General features: G+C 46.1%; 2 protein-coding genes across 2 annotated transcripts in view; both read left to right on the forward strand.

The window, feature by feature from the left end:
• GPATCH1 (G-patch domain containing 1) overlaps positions 1 to 1,998 on the forward strand; it is a 43,881-nt gene extending 41,883 nt beyond the window's left edge. Inside the window, exon 20 of the mRNA XM_079906865.1 lies at positions 1,773 to 1,998. Coding sequence (XP_079762991.1) covers positions 1,773 to 1,803 — 31 coding nt within the window. The 3' untranslated portion in view covers positions 1,804 to 1,998. The remainder of the gene's footprint in view (positions 1 to 1,772) is intronic.
• Positions 1,999 to 3,409: 1,411 nt separating this feature from the next.
• WDR88 (WD repeat domain 88) overlaps positions 3,410 to 14,821 on the forward strand; it is a gene marked incomplete at its 5' end in the record, with an annotated part of 36,581 nt that continues 25,169 nt past the window's right edge. Inside the window, 2 exons of the mRNA XM_079907218.1 lie at positions 3,410 to 3,724; positions 14,236 to 14,346. Of these exons, the coding sequence (XP_079763344.1) occupies positions 3,410 to 3,724; positions 14,236 to 14,346 (426 nt within the window). The remainder of the gene's footprint in view (positions 3,725 to 14,235; positions 14,347 to 14,821) is intronic.

A 14,821-nucleotide genomic window follows, 5' to 3' on the forward strand; every position in this document is an offset into this window, starting at 1 on the left:
TGTGTTGATTCATGTTTCCCTTTCCTCATGGCATGTGCCAGTGGTGATAGGGACGGGCCAGGCACTGTGAGGCACACCATGGGTGTGGGCTCGTTTAATCCTCACATAAGGCTGTGACTTGTGTCCCCTCCTCTCACAGGCGGGGAAAGCAAGGCCCAGGGAGGCCCACTGACCCTCACCAACACCTGATATTTTCGCCCTTGACCGTTTGGGGCCACGTGATGAGTCATTCCTGCGGGGAGGCATTTGCACTTGCACACGTGGAAGCCCCTCAGTGCCCATCGGGAGAGTGTAGTGGGGTGGGCTGAGCACAGAAGTCAGAAAATGTGGGCAGGTAGCTGTGTGCCGACTTGCGTCTAAAACTTAACCATTTAGAGACCAGAAGCTGCAGAACAGCGTATGTGCCTGGTACTGTTGTCACCAGGCCTTTGGATTTCCCCGCATGCACATGTATGTACATCCTTGCATAGAAAAGGGCTGGAGGGGTTCTTACACCCCTGAGAGCACTTATCTCTGAGGCGGGGGACTGGGATAGAGGGAATGCAGCGTCTGAGGTGTGACATGTATTTAAATATTACTCTTGTGGTTGCTAAAGGTATAGTTTCCATAGCCCCTCACCCCTAAGCTTCCTAGGTTCTCCCCAGGGAGCCTGGAGGGGGCCCCCTCCATCTTTTGTGCCTCACTCCACTCTGTGTATTACCTGTCTGCATCTGTCTCCTGCAAGGGGCATTTTGAGGGTCACGACCACATGGGTCTTACTTGCATCCCCAGCGCCTGGCTGAGGTCTCACTCTTGTCAAGAGCCCCTGCTGCTTTCCTTCAGTGACAGCACAGCCTAGTTCTTGATGGACTTGCAGTCTGCCCCCTCCATCCCCTCCCCAGGAGACACTGATCTTCCTGCTGTCCCTGTAAGTTAGCTTTGCCCATTCTAGAATTTCACAGACATGGAAACATACAGTTAATTACACTCTATAGTGCATTCACACTGTAAGTTCCCAGCTCCGTGCATGTTCACTCTCTGAACATACCTAGAGCAAGGAATAAACCAGCACTCCAGAAGCCCCTCCCACTTAGCATCCCCACCCCCGCCCCCCAGAGGTAACCACTCTGGCTTCTGTCACCGCTGATTACTCTTGCCTGTGTTTCAGATTTATTTAAGGGACCCATGCACTATGAACTCTTGCATCTGGCTTGTGAGATTCCTCTGTATTGGTGTAGAGCAGCTGGTTCGTTCTCATTGCCATAGAGTATTCCTTTATGGGATACACCGCAGAGTATTCATCTGTTCCGTTGTTGGGGGCATTTGGTTTTCCACTTAGGGGCTGTAGAGCGCGAATCTGGAGTCATTGTGACCCAGCTCTTCTTGATGAATAGAGCTGCCGTGAACATTCTTGTGTGCACAAAGCTGAGATTTAAGACTAACGGCTCAGGAGCTTTGGGCCCTGGAGCAAACATGGTTTTGTTTTTTGTTTTTTTAGTTCCTTCCAAAGGTCATACAGGAGATAGGTGTGTGCAACCAGGATTGGAACTTGCTTTTATAAATGGGTCTTAATATGAGATGTGGAGGAGTGAGTCTCTCTGTGTGTCTTGGGGGGAACAGAATCTTAAGAGTGCGGATTAAACGGTACTTTCTTTCATGGTGTGGGTCATCCTCTGTATTTTGTGCCACTTTGGCTCAGGGAGAGGCCTGGCATTCTTCTCCCCTGCTGAACTGTCTGGTTTTTCTGTTTGTATCTAACTTTCCTCCTCTCTCTCTTTTATTTCCTTTTCTAGGCTGAAGCGTCTTCCACTAAGAAGGCAGTAATTGAATTCTGCCCTGGCCTGTCCCAATACCACATCTCCTCCAGGATGGAAGTTCATTGGTCACTCAGTTAATAGATTGTACAGATTGTATTTATTTGTAAATTTTTGCTGTAAAATAATTTTTTTTTAAAACCTTGACATTTCAAAGCTTGCCTTGGAAGGTTGCTTAAATTTCTATTTTTAACTTCTTTTAGTGTCAGAGGAAAAAACTCAGACTGTACAGTTTAAATAAAATGAAATTTTTCTGTTTTTTTCTTGATTTTTCATTTCCTGAAACTTTAAAAAAAAAATGAAAAGCAAAGGCTTTTCTCTGGTTTTGTTGTGAAGAAAGCCAGGTTCAGATAAGGACAGCCTGACTTACTTAAGGACCCGTGTGGGAGGGAGGTGGTCGCTTTCCCATGTTTTCCTGGGGAGTGTGGTTCCTCCCTCATGTGGTTGGTGCTGGTGGCCAGGAGCCAAGTGGGCAGCACAGTACCAGGATCCTGGCAGGTGGCCTCAGCCTCTCGGGGTAGATGCCACCAAAGTGTCTGAGAAAAGCACTGGGACCAAGAGTGGAAGAGTGCGCCCACACCCTGGGTCACACAAGCTCCAGGTCTTTGCACTGCAGCCCTGGGTCCCTGCTCTGAGGCTGCCTCATCTGCCCAGATGAGACCTTTAGAAAAAGTAGAGTGCAGAGGTTTTTTTCTATTATCAAAGTAACATCGTAGAAAAATCAGAACAATTGTAAAAGGAGAAAGAAGGAAGAAAATCATTTCTACTTCTACCTGCCAGGGTTGACAACCCTTGCTCTTTTGTTATAATTCCATGCAGTCATTTTCTAGCATTGAGTCTGCCCCCGGACAAGACGTGACTTTTTTTTTTTAAGTGTTTTTTAAAAAATTAATTAATCTATTTTTGGCTGTGTTGGGTCTTCGTTGCTGCGCGCGGGCTTTCTCTAGTTGCGGTGAGTGGGGGCTACTCTTCGTTGCCATGCGCGGGCTTCTCATTGCGGTGGCATCTCTTGTTGTGGAGCACGGGCTCTAGGTGCACGGGCTTCAGTAGTTGTGGCTCGTCAGGCTCTAGAGCTCAGGCTCAGTAGTTGTGGCGCACTGGCTTAGTTGCTCTGCGGCATGTGGGATCTTCCGGGACCAGGGATCGAACCTGTGTCCCCGCTTTGGCAGGCGGATTCTAAACCACTGCACCACCAGGGTAGTCCCAAGAGGTGACATTTTGTTCTTTGGTATTTCATTGGCATTATGACAGGTGTTTCCCTCACGTGCTTCTATATTTTGTGTACCTACCCCTAACAGCTGCATCTTAATTAATCCTGGGCACATTCTATAATTTATGGACCGTTTCTCTGTTGTTGACGGTGAAGTGGGTTGGCCAGGAGGCCCCTTCAAAGGCAGAAGACACAGATCATTCCGGGAGGCGGAGCCAGGAAGACCCTAAGCGAGGCCGCGAGGATGGGGCCGCCGGTTTCACACATTTGGCCATTTTTCTGTGGCTAACCGTATTGGGCGTTGAGCGGAAGCAGCGAGATCTCCGGGCTCAGGAAGGGCGCGTGGGTCCCAAGGTGGGGGCGCGGGCGCGTGGCGCCACCGTTCGTGGCCAGGCCGGGCTCCGAGATGGCCTCCCAGCCCCCGGGCGCCCCCAGCTCCGCAAAAGCCCTGGACCAGGACGGGAAGACAGCGCTCCGGAGAAGTAACGTGCAGCTGTCCTCGCTCCACATCCGCGACAGTGCGCATCGGCCCCGCAAGCTGCCCTGGGTAGCCCTGGTCAGGGCCTGCGGCCGCTTCAAGCTCTTGCTCTTGGAGGCGCGGCGGGGCCGGCTGCTGTCCTCGCTTAACCCCCTGGCCGTGGGCAATGACTTGCCACCGCCGAAGAAGCACTGGATGCCTGAGAAGGCAGCGTTCTGGGGCGACCAGGAACCCCTCTCCAAGGTCAGAACCGCCCCCAAGGGGAGGGGGTGTGGCTTGTTCCCAACAGGTGCGGAGAGCTCAAGAGCTGGCAAGGGGGCCTGGGAGGGAGCCACCTGGCTTGCTAGGCCTGGGCCCAACCCCCTGCCCCAGGCACACCTAGTGGGCAGAGTGGCTGCGGGGGGGGGGGGGGGGGGGGCAGCTGGAGGAGAAGCTGGGTGGCCCAGGGAAACCATCCTGGGGGAGGGGAACCCTACCCAACCCAGACCCTGTGGTCTCCGGCTGAGCCTCCCAAATGTCCCCATGGTGACACTCCCAAGTGCATGCCCGGGGTCGGTGAGGGAGCCCTGTCACCCACGAAACAGCACTAGAAGCAACAGAAAACTTAGAAGAAGAATAATACAGAAATAAACCCCCCCAAACACTACTTAGTATTCTAAATGATATTTGAGAGACAATGCATTGATGAAAAGAAGGCCGGTGGCTGGGAAGAAGAAATAATCTGTGAACAGAGAGAAGTCTTGGGGATGAAAAAGAGGATTTCCAAACAAAGATCCTCCATGGAGGCTTTCAAATCAGAGCAGAGAACTGGAACAGAAAATTAGAAAACAAGCTCGTGGGAGAGAAAAAATATAAAGGAACAATAATTATGAGAGAAGAGGAAGGCAGGGGAGATGCAGAAGAGCCAGTAAATGTATGAGGTATTGGGGTGGGGGGAGGGGGCAGGAGGAGGAAAGAAATGCAGAAGGGAACAGTGAAACGTCCCTGGGCCGAAGAAAGACTGGAGCGCTCATGTGGAAAGACATAGTCAAGGCTTCCCTGGTGGCGCAGTGGTTGAGAGTCTGCCTGCCGATGCAGGGGACGCGGGTTCGTGCCCCGATCCAGGAAGATCCTACATGCCGCGGAACGGCTGGGCGCGTGAGCCATGGCCGCTGAGTCTGCGCGTCCGGAGCCTGTGCTCCGCAACGGGAGAGGCCACAACAGTGAGAGGCCCGCGTACCGCAAAAAAAAAAAAAAAGAAAGAAAAGACATAGTCAAGTTCACTGCAAGATTGGAGGGAAATAAAACCTACAAGTGGTGAATGCCTGCACTGCAAGGATAGGAGCAAGGCTGTCCCTTTTCCAATGCAGATGGAAAAGCCTGCGATCAGACTGAGATGGAGGCTTCTCCAGCGGTCAGAGGACCTCAGAGCTGAGTCCACAACTGGGCCTGCCGAATGGCTGACTGTCTCGGCCAGGCCACCACAGGGGTGCATTGGGGTCTCCATGCGGAAGTCTGTTGGAAGAGAAAGCAGTGTGTGCCAGTGCTTTCCTTGCTTTTATTTGTGACAGTTATTCTGATTTTTAAGTAAAATTAAAGGAGAGCATAGGAGTTGTATTTTATTTCTGTTCTCCATAGAATACCCCCAAGATCCAAATTCAATAGATAAAAAAGGTTTGTGGGCATTTTTTGTTTTTACAATTGTCTCCCCACGGACATAGTGTGTTCTCTATGTGGTTGCCAAGGGGGAGGGAGGGTGGGGGAGGGATGGATTTGGGATTATATATAGAAATGAATCACTTTGCTGTACACCAGAAACTAACACTGTAAATCAACTATACTTCAATAAAATAAATTTTTAAAAAGAGTCTCCCTAGCACCCCCCCCCCCCAACTACCCTCTTTCCCTCTATGGAGGCAACAAATGTTTCTAGTCTCCTCTGCATCCTTACAGAGATATTTTATGCACATACCAGCACATACATGTATATTCTGACCCCTCCGTTTTTTTACATAAATGGAAGCATACCTTAGACCTCTTCTGCACCTAGTTTTTAAACTTTTTTAAAATTTATTTTAGAGATCTTTCCATATTTAAAAAATATATATATTTATTTATTTTGGCTGCACGGGGTTTTAGTTGCGGCATGCAGGATCTTAGTTGTGGTAGGCATGCGGGATCTAGTTCCCCCGACCAGGGATCGAACCTGAACCCAGGCCGCCTACGTTGGGAGCACGGAGTCTTACCCACTGGACCACCAGGGAAGTCTCGAGGTCTCTCTATATTAGTAAGGAAACAGCTTCCTTGTTCTTTTTTTGTGGAGAGTATTCCATTGGCTGGCTGCCCCCTGATGGATTTAACCAGTCTTGAGTGCATGCACATTCTGGTGGCTTAAGATTTTTTTTGGCCTGGGGTTTTTATGATCCATTAGGTTAACAGAAGTTGAGAAGTTATATAAAGCTCTGGGATAAAAGTATTCTTTTCTGTGGTGGACTGGCCGAGACAGCCATTCAACAGGCCCAGTATATAAGAGAAAAGTATACCTAAAGTATTCTCTGCCTGGCCAAACTGTTGGTCCCTGACAAAGCCAACAAAAGGACATTTTCTTCAGAGCTGCAAAAACTCAGAAAGGATGCCTCTCTTTGAGGAAAAAGTTACTCAAGGGAATACTGTGGCAAACAACAAAAAAGTCAGAATTAAGAAGTGGAGTAAGAAAAAGCAGTTTAGAATAAACAGGGGAGCAGTGACTGAAAACAGTACACCTTGGAAGTATTTACACAGCAAGGTTAATGCAGTTGTTTAGCTCAGTGAAAATGTTAACAAATTATCTTTTGAAGTGAAGGTGCACCATGCAAGAATAATAATGTTCCAGGTGCTTTCATCCGACAATCTGAGATGGTTTGCTAAAGAACATTCTCAATGATAATTCTTCATTCTTGGCCTTTAAACAAGGCACATGCACACATGGATGTGTCACAAATTTTAAAAATAATTGGCTCAAAACCTCTCCTTGGCTCCCTGGCACATTTAAGAGGAAGTCAGGAGATCTGACCATGACCTTCCCAGCCATTTCGGCTCTACCTCTTCTCTCTCCTCTTCCATCTGACTCGCTGACGTTCAAGCCCGTCTGTCCGGCCTCCGGTGTCCTCGTTTTGTCCCCCTCCCCCAGAGGGGGCGGGTGTCTCTCCCTGCCCTCGGTCTAAAGCAGCGCTCACCTGGCTCTGGCCCTAACCTGGCATCGCGTGCCGCCTGTGCAGTGGCTGCCCCATCTCCCACCCTGGTCCCTGGGAGCAGGAGCCCGCCAAGCGCACTCCTGGTCTGGGGTCTTTTCTCCCCGGTTCCTGCTGCACCGCGGCACCGCGATCAAGGCCCGGCCAGGGAGGCGCAGGCAGATTTGTAGAACATATTTGTGGGACGCTACATATACCTAAAAAAGAGCTCACATTTTTTGCTTTTACAAACATCGGACTGTCTTCTATATGCTAGTTTTGTTAGGGCCTCGGACAATGTACCTAGAGTACAAGAGTGTGGAACTTCTCTGCGTGGCTCCTGGGCTCCCTCTGCATAATGCACTCCAAAAGTACTCTGCCCAGAAAGGTCCGGAAGCGGGTGGAGGGATTTCCCCGCTCTTGCTGTTTTCCCATACCAAAGTTCTGTTTCTGTGATGAGAAAAAGAACGAAGCCCCGAGAGCTTTGCCTCGAGGCAGAGACAGCTGCAGAGCAGGGAACTGAGGGTCGGCTGTCTCGACCCCAAGGCGCAGGCTTTGGTGGTGGAGCCTGGAGCAGACCACTGACCGGGTCTCGTCCTGGGCCCCGCAATCGGCCTGGGCTGCTGGCAGCCTGCAGTCCAGGCCCCGCCCCCTGACCCGCCCCGCGCCCGCCGCCTCGCTCGGTTTGCCTGCGCCGCCTGGCGGCCCAGCCCCGACCTGGCGCCTCGCATCTCGTCTGCTGGCTGCCCAGTTCCTGTCCCACCTCTTCCAGCTACCCAGAGCCGAAGAGCCGTCTCACTCCCGCCTTCCCACAGCCCCGTGTTCCCCACAACCCCGAAACCGCTCCCCTACCCTAGACCCCCGCCTCCCCTCATCCCTGCACCTCGGACTTTACTCGCCTCACCCCAACCTTGTCCCCCCATACTGGCGGCAGAGCCTCAGATCCCTCCTCCCAGCACTGTCAACTTAAAGAAAAATGCACAGTGTAAAGTTACCAGTTCACTTTTATTCCTGGACCTTACTGCAGACTGTAGCATGGGAGACAACCTCTCGGATAGCTCTGAGGGACGGCTCCAGAGAGGTAAGGGAGGAGCCAGGGTATATGAACATTTTGCTGGGAAAAACATGCAGTCAAGCATAGAAAGCTTACTGTTGATCACAAAGAACAGACATCTCAAGTTAATGATTTTAGTGCTTTTCTGTGTATGGGAAGAAGATGGAAAAACTGGGATCATTTAAATGTTCCTTAAATACGCGTCTTAACCATGTAGGAGCTGGTGTATCCAAAGCACAGAATGCTTCCTGTTTTTCTCTGTCTTGAATTCCCCTCAGGTGCACTGTCTGTGGGCCACTGCAGTGGCTAATGGCTTGGTCTTTGTAGAACTGGAAGAGCAGGCAACATTTTTTTTCTTTGCAGTACCCCTACATCCTGGACACCTCCCTACCCCCTGTGCTGATATTAGTAATTTGTGTTCTCTCTCTTTTTTTCTTAGCCTGGCTAGAGGCTTATCAATTTTATTGATCTTTTTAAAGAGTCAGCTTTTGTATTAACTGATTTTCTCTATTGATTTCCTGTTTCCAATTTCACTGAGTTATGCTGCAATTCCTAGTATTTTTTTTCTCCTACTTCTTTTGGATTTAATTTGCTCTTCTTTTTCTGCTTTCTTAAGATGGAAGTTTATATGATTGATTTTAGATTTTCCTTCTTTTTTCATGTATGCATTCAAATGCTATAAATTTCCCTTTAAGCACTACTTTCACTGCATCCCACAAAGTTTGGTAAGTTGTATTTTCATTTTTGTCTAGTTCAAAATATGTTAAAACTTTAAAATTTTTATTTATTTATTTTTGGCTGCATTGGATCTTCGTTGCGGTGCACGGGCTTCTCTCATTGCGGTGGCTTCTCTTGTTGCAGAGCCAGGCTCTAGGTGCGCGGGCTTCAGTAGTTGCAGAGCGCAGGCTCAGTAGTTGTGGCTCACTGGCTCTGGAGCGCAGGCTCAGTAGTTGTGGCGCACGGGCTTAGTTGCTCCATGGCATGTGGGATCTTCCGGGACCAGGGCTTGAACCTGTGCCCCCTGCTTTGGCAGGCAGATTCTTAACAACTGGTGCCACCAGGGAAGTCCCAAAATATGTTAAAACTTCTCTTGAGATTTCTTCTTTGGCCCATGTGTCATTTAGAAGTGTTAGTCTCCATGTATTTTGGTATATCCCAACCATCTTTCTGTTATTGAGTTCTTGTTTAATTCCATTGTATTCTGAGAGCAGGCATTGTATGATTTCTGTTCTTTAGAATTTGTTAAGGTGTGTTTTATGGCCTAGAACGTGGTCTATATTGGTGAATATTCCATATGAGTTTGAGGAGAACATGTATTCTGCTATTGTTGGATGAAGCAGTCCATAAATGTTTATTATATCCAGTTGATTGATATTGTTGAATTCCTCTGTATTCTTACTAATTTTATGCCTGTTGGATCTGTCCATTTCTCATAGAGAGGTGCTGAAATCTCCAACTATGATAGTGGACTCATCAATTTCTCTTTGCAAGTTTAGTAGTTTTTGCCTCACGTAGTTTGATGCTCTGGTGTTCTGCACATGCACATTAAGGATTACCATATCTTCTTGGAGAATTGACCTTTTTATCATTATGTAATGTCCCTCTTTAGCCCTGATAAATTTTCTTGCTGTGAAGTCTGCTCTGCCTGAAATTTTTGATAGTGTTAGTATGGTATATTTTTCTTCATCCATTTACTTTTAATCTATATGTGTCTTTATATCTAAAGTGGGTTTCTTGTAGACAACATATTGTTGGGTCTTGTTTTTTGATCCACTCTGACAGTCTCTGTCTATTAATTGGTGCATTTAGACCATTCAAAGCAATTGTTGATATAGTCAGATTAATAACTACCATATTTGTCACTGTTTTTTATTTGTTGCCCTTGTTTTTTTATTTTTTTTGGCCGTGCCACGCGGCTTGCACCGGCTTGTTCCCTGACCAGGGATTGAACCCATGCCCCCTGCATTGGAAGCACAGAGTCTTAACTGCTGGACCTCCAGGGAAGTCCCTGCCCTTTGCAATTTTAATTGAGTATTTTATGTGATTTCATTTTCTCTCCTTTCTTAGCATATCAGATGTACCTCTTTTTTACTTTTTAAAGTGGTTGCCCAAGAGTTTGCATTTATAGTTTACATTTATAGTTAATTCAAGTCAACTTTCAATAGCCCTATACCACTTAATGGGTAGTGTGGGTACCTTAAAGTAACAAAATATTTCTAATTCCTCCCTCTTGACCCTTTCATTGCTGTCATTTATTTCATATATACATATATATGTAGTTGCTATTATTATTTTGAACAAACTATTATCTGTTAGATCAATTAGGAATAAGAACAATTAAAATATTTCTTTTACCTTCACTTTTCTCTTTTTTTGATGCTCTTCCTTTCTTTATGAAGATCTGAGTTTCTGACCTATGTCATTTTCCTCCTCTCTAAAGAACTTTTAACGTTTCTCTCAAGGGGGATCTACTGGTAACAAGTTTCCTCAGTTTTTGTTTGTCTGAGGAAGTCTTTATTTCTCCTTTACTTTTGAAGGATAATTTTGCAGGATACAAATTTCTAGGTTGGTGATATTTTTCTCTCAATACTTAAAATATTTCAGTCTATTCTTTTAAAAATATTTATTTATTTATTTTTGGCTGTGTTGGGTCTCCGTTGCTGCGTGCAGCGAGCAGGGGCTACTCTTCGTTGCGGTGCACAGACTTCTCATTGCGGTGGCTTCTCCTGTTGCGGAGCACAGGCCTTAGGTGCGCAGGCTTCAATAGTTGTGGCACGTGGGCTCAGAGGTTGTGGCGCACAGGCTCAGCCGTTGTGACGCACAGGCTCAGCCGTTGTGGCACACGGGCCTAGTTGCTCCGCGGCATGTGGGATCCTCCCAGACCAGGGCTCGAACCCGTGTCCCCTGCATTTGCAGGCAGACTCTCAACCACTGTGCCACCAGGGAAGTCCCCAGTCTCTTCTTACTTGCATGGTTTCTGAGGAGAAGCTGGATGTCAGGCTTATCCTTGCTCCTCTATAGGTAAGGTGTTTTTTCCTCTCGTTTCTTTCAGCATTTTTTTTTTTTTTTTTCTGTATGCAGACCTCTCACTGTTGTGGCCTCTCCCGTTGCAGAGCACAGCCTCCGGACACGCAGGCTCAGCGGCCATGGCTCACGAGCCTAGCCGCTCCGCAGCATGTGGGATCTTCCCAGACCGGGGCACGAACCCGTGTCCCCTGCATCGGCAGGCAGACTCTCAACCACTGCGCCACCAGGGAAGCCCCTGCCCCTTTTCTTGATTGGGCTGTTTGTTTTGTTTTTGTTGTTGAGTCCTGTGAGCTGTTTGTATATTTTGGAAATTAAGCTCTTGTCAGTTGCAGCTTCATTTGCAAATATTTTCTCCTACTCCATAGGTTGTCTTTTCATTTTGTTTATGGTTTTCTTTGCTGCATAAAAGCTTATAAGTTTGATTAGGTCCTATTTGGTTATTTTTGCTTTTACTTCTTTTGCCTTGGGAGTCTGACCTAAGAAAACATTGCTATGATTTACATCAGAGCATGTTTTGCCTATGTTCTCTTCTATGAGTTTTATGCTGTCATGTCTTATATTTAAGTCTTTAAGCCATTTTGAGTTTATTTTTTGTGTATGGTGTGAGAGGGAGTGGTCTAACTTCATTGTTTTACATGTAACTGTCCAGCTTCCCCACGCTACTTGCTGAAGAGAATGTTTTTTCTCCATTGTATATTCTTGCCTCCTTTGTTGAAGATTACTTGACCATAGGTGTGTGGTGTTTCCAATTTTTGATTATTATGAATAATATTTCTATGAATGCCCATGTTCAAGTTGTTATGTGGACATTTGGTTTCATTTTTCTTAGGTAAAAACCTAGGAGTAAAGTTGCTGGATCATAAGCTAACACATATGTTTAAATTTTGAGGAATTGCTGAACTATTTTCCAAAGTGGCTGCACAATTTTACATTCACACCAGCCCTATATGAGAGTTCCGATTTCTCTTGTTATTGTCTGATTTTTTTGTTTTTGTTTTTGTTTTGTTTTGTTTTGTTTTATTTTTGCGGTACGTGGGCCTCTCACTGTTGTGGCCTCTGCCGCTGCGGAGCACAGGCTCTGGACACGCAGGCTCAGCAGCCATGGCTCACGGGCCCAGCCATTCCGTGGCATGTGGGATCTTCCCGGACCGGGGCACGAGACCACGTCCCCTGCATCGGCAGGCAGACTCTCAACCACTGCGCCACCAGGGAGGCCCTATTGTTTGATTTTTTGGTTACAGACATTCAACTAGGTATGAAGTGGTAGCTCAATATGTTTCTTTGTTTGTTTGGTTTGTTCTGTTTTTTATATTTAGGTGCTATAATCGAATGTCTTTTCTTCCCCAGTTTTATCGAGGTATAATTGACACACGGCACTGCATAAGCTTAAGGTGTACAACATGTTTTGACTTACATACATCATGAAATGATTACCATCATAGGTTTAGTGAACATCCATCATCTCATATAGATACAACATGAAAGAGGTAGATAATATGTTTTTCCTTGTGATGAGAACTTTTAGGATTTACTCTCTTTACACAATATGGTTTTGATTTACATTTCCCTAATGGCTTAAGATGTTGAGCACGTTTCCAAGTGCTTATAGATTAGTCACATATCTTTTTTGGAGAAAGGCCTATTCAAATCATTTGCCTATTTTAAAATTGGATTGTTTGTTTCTTTACTGTTGAGTTTTAAGTGTGTTTTACGTATTCTAGACACAAGTCCCTTACCTGGTATATGATTTTCAAAAATGTTCTTCCATCGTATGGGTTGTTTTTCACTTTCTTGATGGTGTCTTTTGAAGCACAGAAGTTTTTTATTTTGATAATGTCCAGTTTATCATTGTTGTTGTTGTTGCTGCTGCTGCTTTTGCTTTTGTTGTCATATCTAAGAAACCACTGACTAATGCAAATTCACAAAGGTTTCCACCCATGTTTTCTTCTAAGAGCCTTGTAATTTTAGCTCTCACATTTAGGTCTTTGATCCATTTTGAGTTAATTTTTGTATATGGTACGAGGTAAGGGTCCAACTTCATTCTTTGGCATGTGGATATTCACTCGTCCCAGCACAATTTGTCGAAAAGATTTTTCTTTCCCTTTTTAATTATCTTGGCACACTTGTTGAAAATCAGGTGACCAAAAATATGAGTGCTTATTTCTGGATTATGAGTTCTATTTCATCCATCTGTATGTCTGTCCTTATGCTAGTACTACACTGTCTTGATTACTGTCTCTTTGTATGTTTTGAAAATTGTTCTGAAGTTGGAAATTGTGAGACCTCTACCTTTGTTCCTTTACAAGATTTTTTTTGGCTATTCTGCTTCCCTTGAGTTTCTGTATAAATTTTAGGATTGAGGTAGGAGGTAGATGGGCCCCTGGGCTGAACAGCTGGTTTTTGTCAAGTGGAGTACAATCGAAGCTTTGTTTTCCCTGGACACTCCAAGGAGGAGGTTAATGGCAGGAGCTGAGCTCTGCTGGAGTAAAAAGTTAAGACGACCACTCCTGAGGTCAAGGAAAACTCCCTGACTGCACAGGTGCAGAAAGACTCCTTGGGGTTCAAAAAGGAGGGCCCACCACCCCATAACAGGTGACGCCAAGCCTCCACAAGCCTCTGCGCTGGAATCCATCTTGACAAAACGATGTGCATGCATGTTGGGGAGTGTCCTAGAACAAGTCAGATGTGGGAAAAGAACTAAGAAAGCTGGCCAAAGGTAGACAAAGATGTGGAAGAACTGCCCTTTATAAATGATTTAACTGCCTCTTTCCTGCACTCCTCCTCATTAGGGGGGACGCCCACAGTCTTTCTCTCCAGGTGTGTATTTCTGCCCTGCTTCTGTCTTAAATAAACAAACTGTTTCTCTGTGTGCTCTCCCACTTGTTGTGCTGTGTCTCTAATCATAAATTTTGGACCTGTTTTTACAATTTTTGCCCCTTTGAGAAATTCATTTTTCAAATGGGGCAAGGGCCAGGGGAAGTTTGCATCTAGCCTCTAGCCCCTGGTGGTCTAGCGACTAGGATTCCTGGTTTTCATCCAAGCTGCCCAGGTTCAATTCCTGGGCAGGGAACTAAGATCTCTCTTCAGGACCGCTCACTGCTGTCTCTCTGATACCAGGATCAGCTTGTCAGTTTTAGAAAAGAAGTCTGCTGGGATTTTGATGGGATGGTGTTGAATCTGTAGATCACTTTGGAGGGTATTTTCATCAGAATAGTAAGTCTGCTAATCCATGAACATGGGTTGCTTTTCCATTCATTTAAGTCTTTTAAAATTTATTTTAACAATGTTTTGTAATTTTCAGAGTATAAGTATTACACTTTTTTGGTTAAATTTATTCCTATTTTGATGCTTTTGTAAATGCAATTTTCTTCTTAATTTTTTTTCTGGATTGTTCGTTGCAAGTGGATAGGAATACTGTTGATTTTTAAACTATTGATCTGGTATTCTGCAACCTTCTGAACTCACTCAGTCTATCCTTTTTTCAGATCCCATTTAAAATTATGAGGGGACACCAGCACATTGTGAGTTCCTGTCACTTCTGTGTGGATGACACCAAGGTCCTCAGTGGCTCCTATGACTGCACCGTGAAGCTGTGGGTAGGTGGCCCAGTGTTAGATGGAACCCAAACGTCCCATAAGCTTATGTCTCCTCTTGTGGAGAGTTCCCCGGTACTGAGTTCCCAGACATTCAAGGATCCCAAAGATTTGGAGAGACCTTTCTGAGCAAAGTGCAAGAAGAAGCAGCAAAGTGAGGGCTCACCCTAGTTTCAAGTCACCAGAGAGAGATGAAGTTAGTGTGTCTGCTGTCAGCCTGTTAATTTAGAAACAGTGGGAGCAGGGATGGAGACCGCTGGACCAGGAGCTCACCACCTTTTGTTAGAGACTGTGCCTGAGACCTAGCTGGGGTCTCTGAGCTGTGTTATCTCTCTGGGCCTCCTTCTCATTTGGAATATTCAGTTCCATCCACAGAGATGGTATTACGGCTAGGCCTAGGGGATCCCAAGAGGACAGAAAAGTGGCCAGACCTGGGACCTGTCCATGAAGGGTGATTGGGAGAGGTAGGCCTGAGCAC

The sequence above is a fragment of the Stenella coeruleoalba genome (genome assembly GCF_951394435.1).
Source record: "Stenella coeruleoalba genome assembly, chromosome: 20".
Lineage (NCBI taxonomy): Eukaryota > Metazoa > Chordata > Mammalia > Artiodactyla > Delphinidae > Stenella > Stenella coeruleoalba.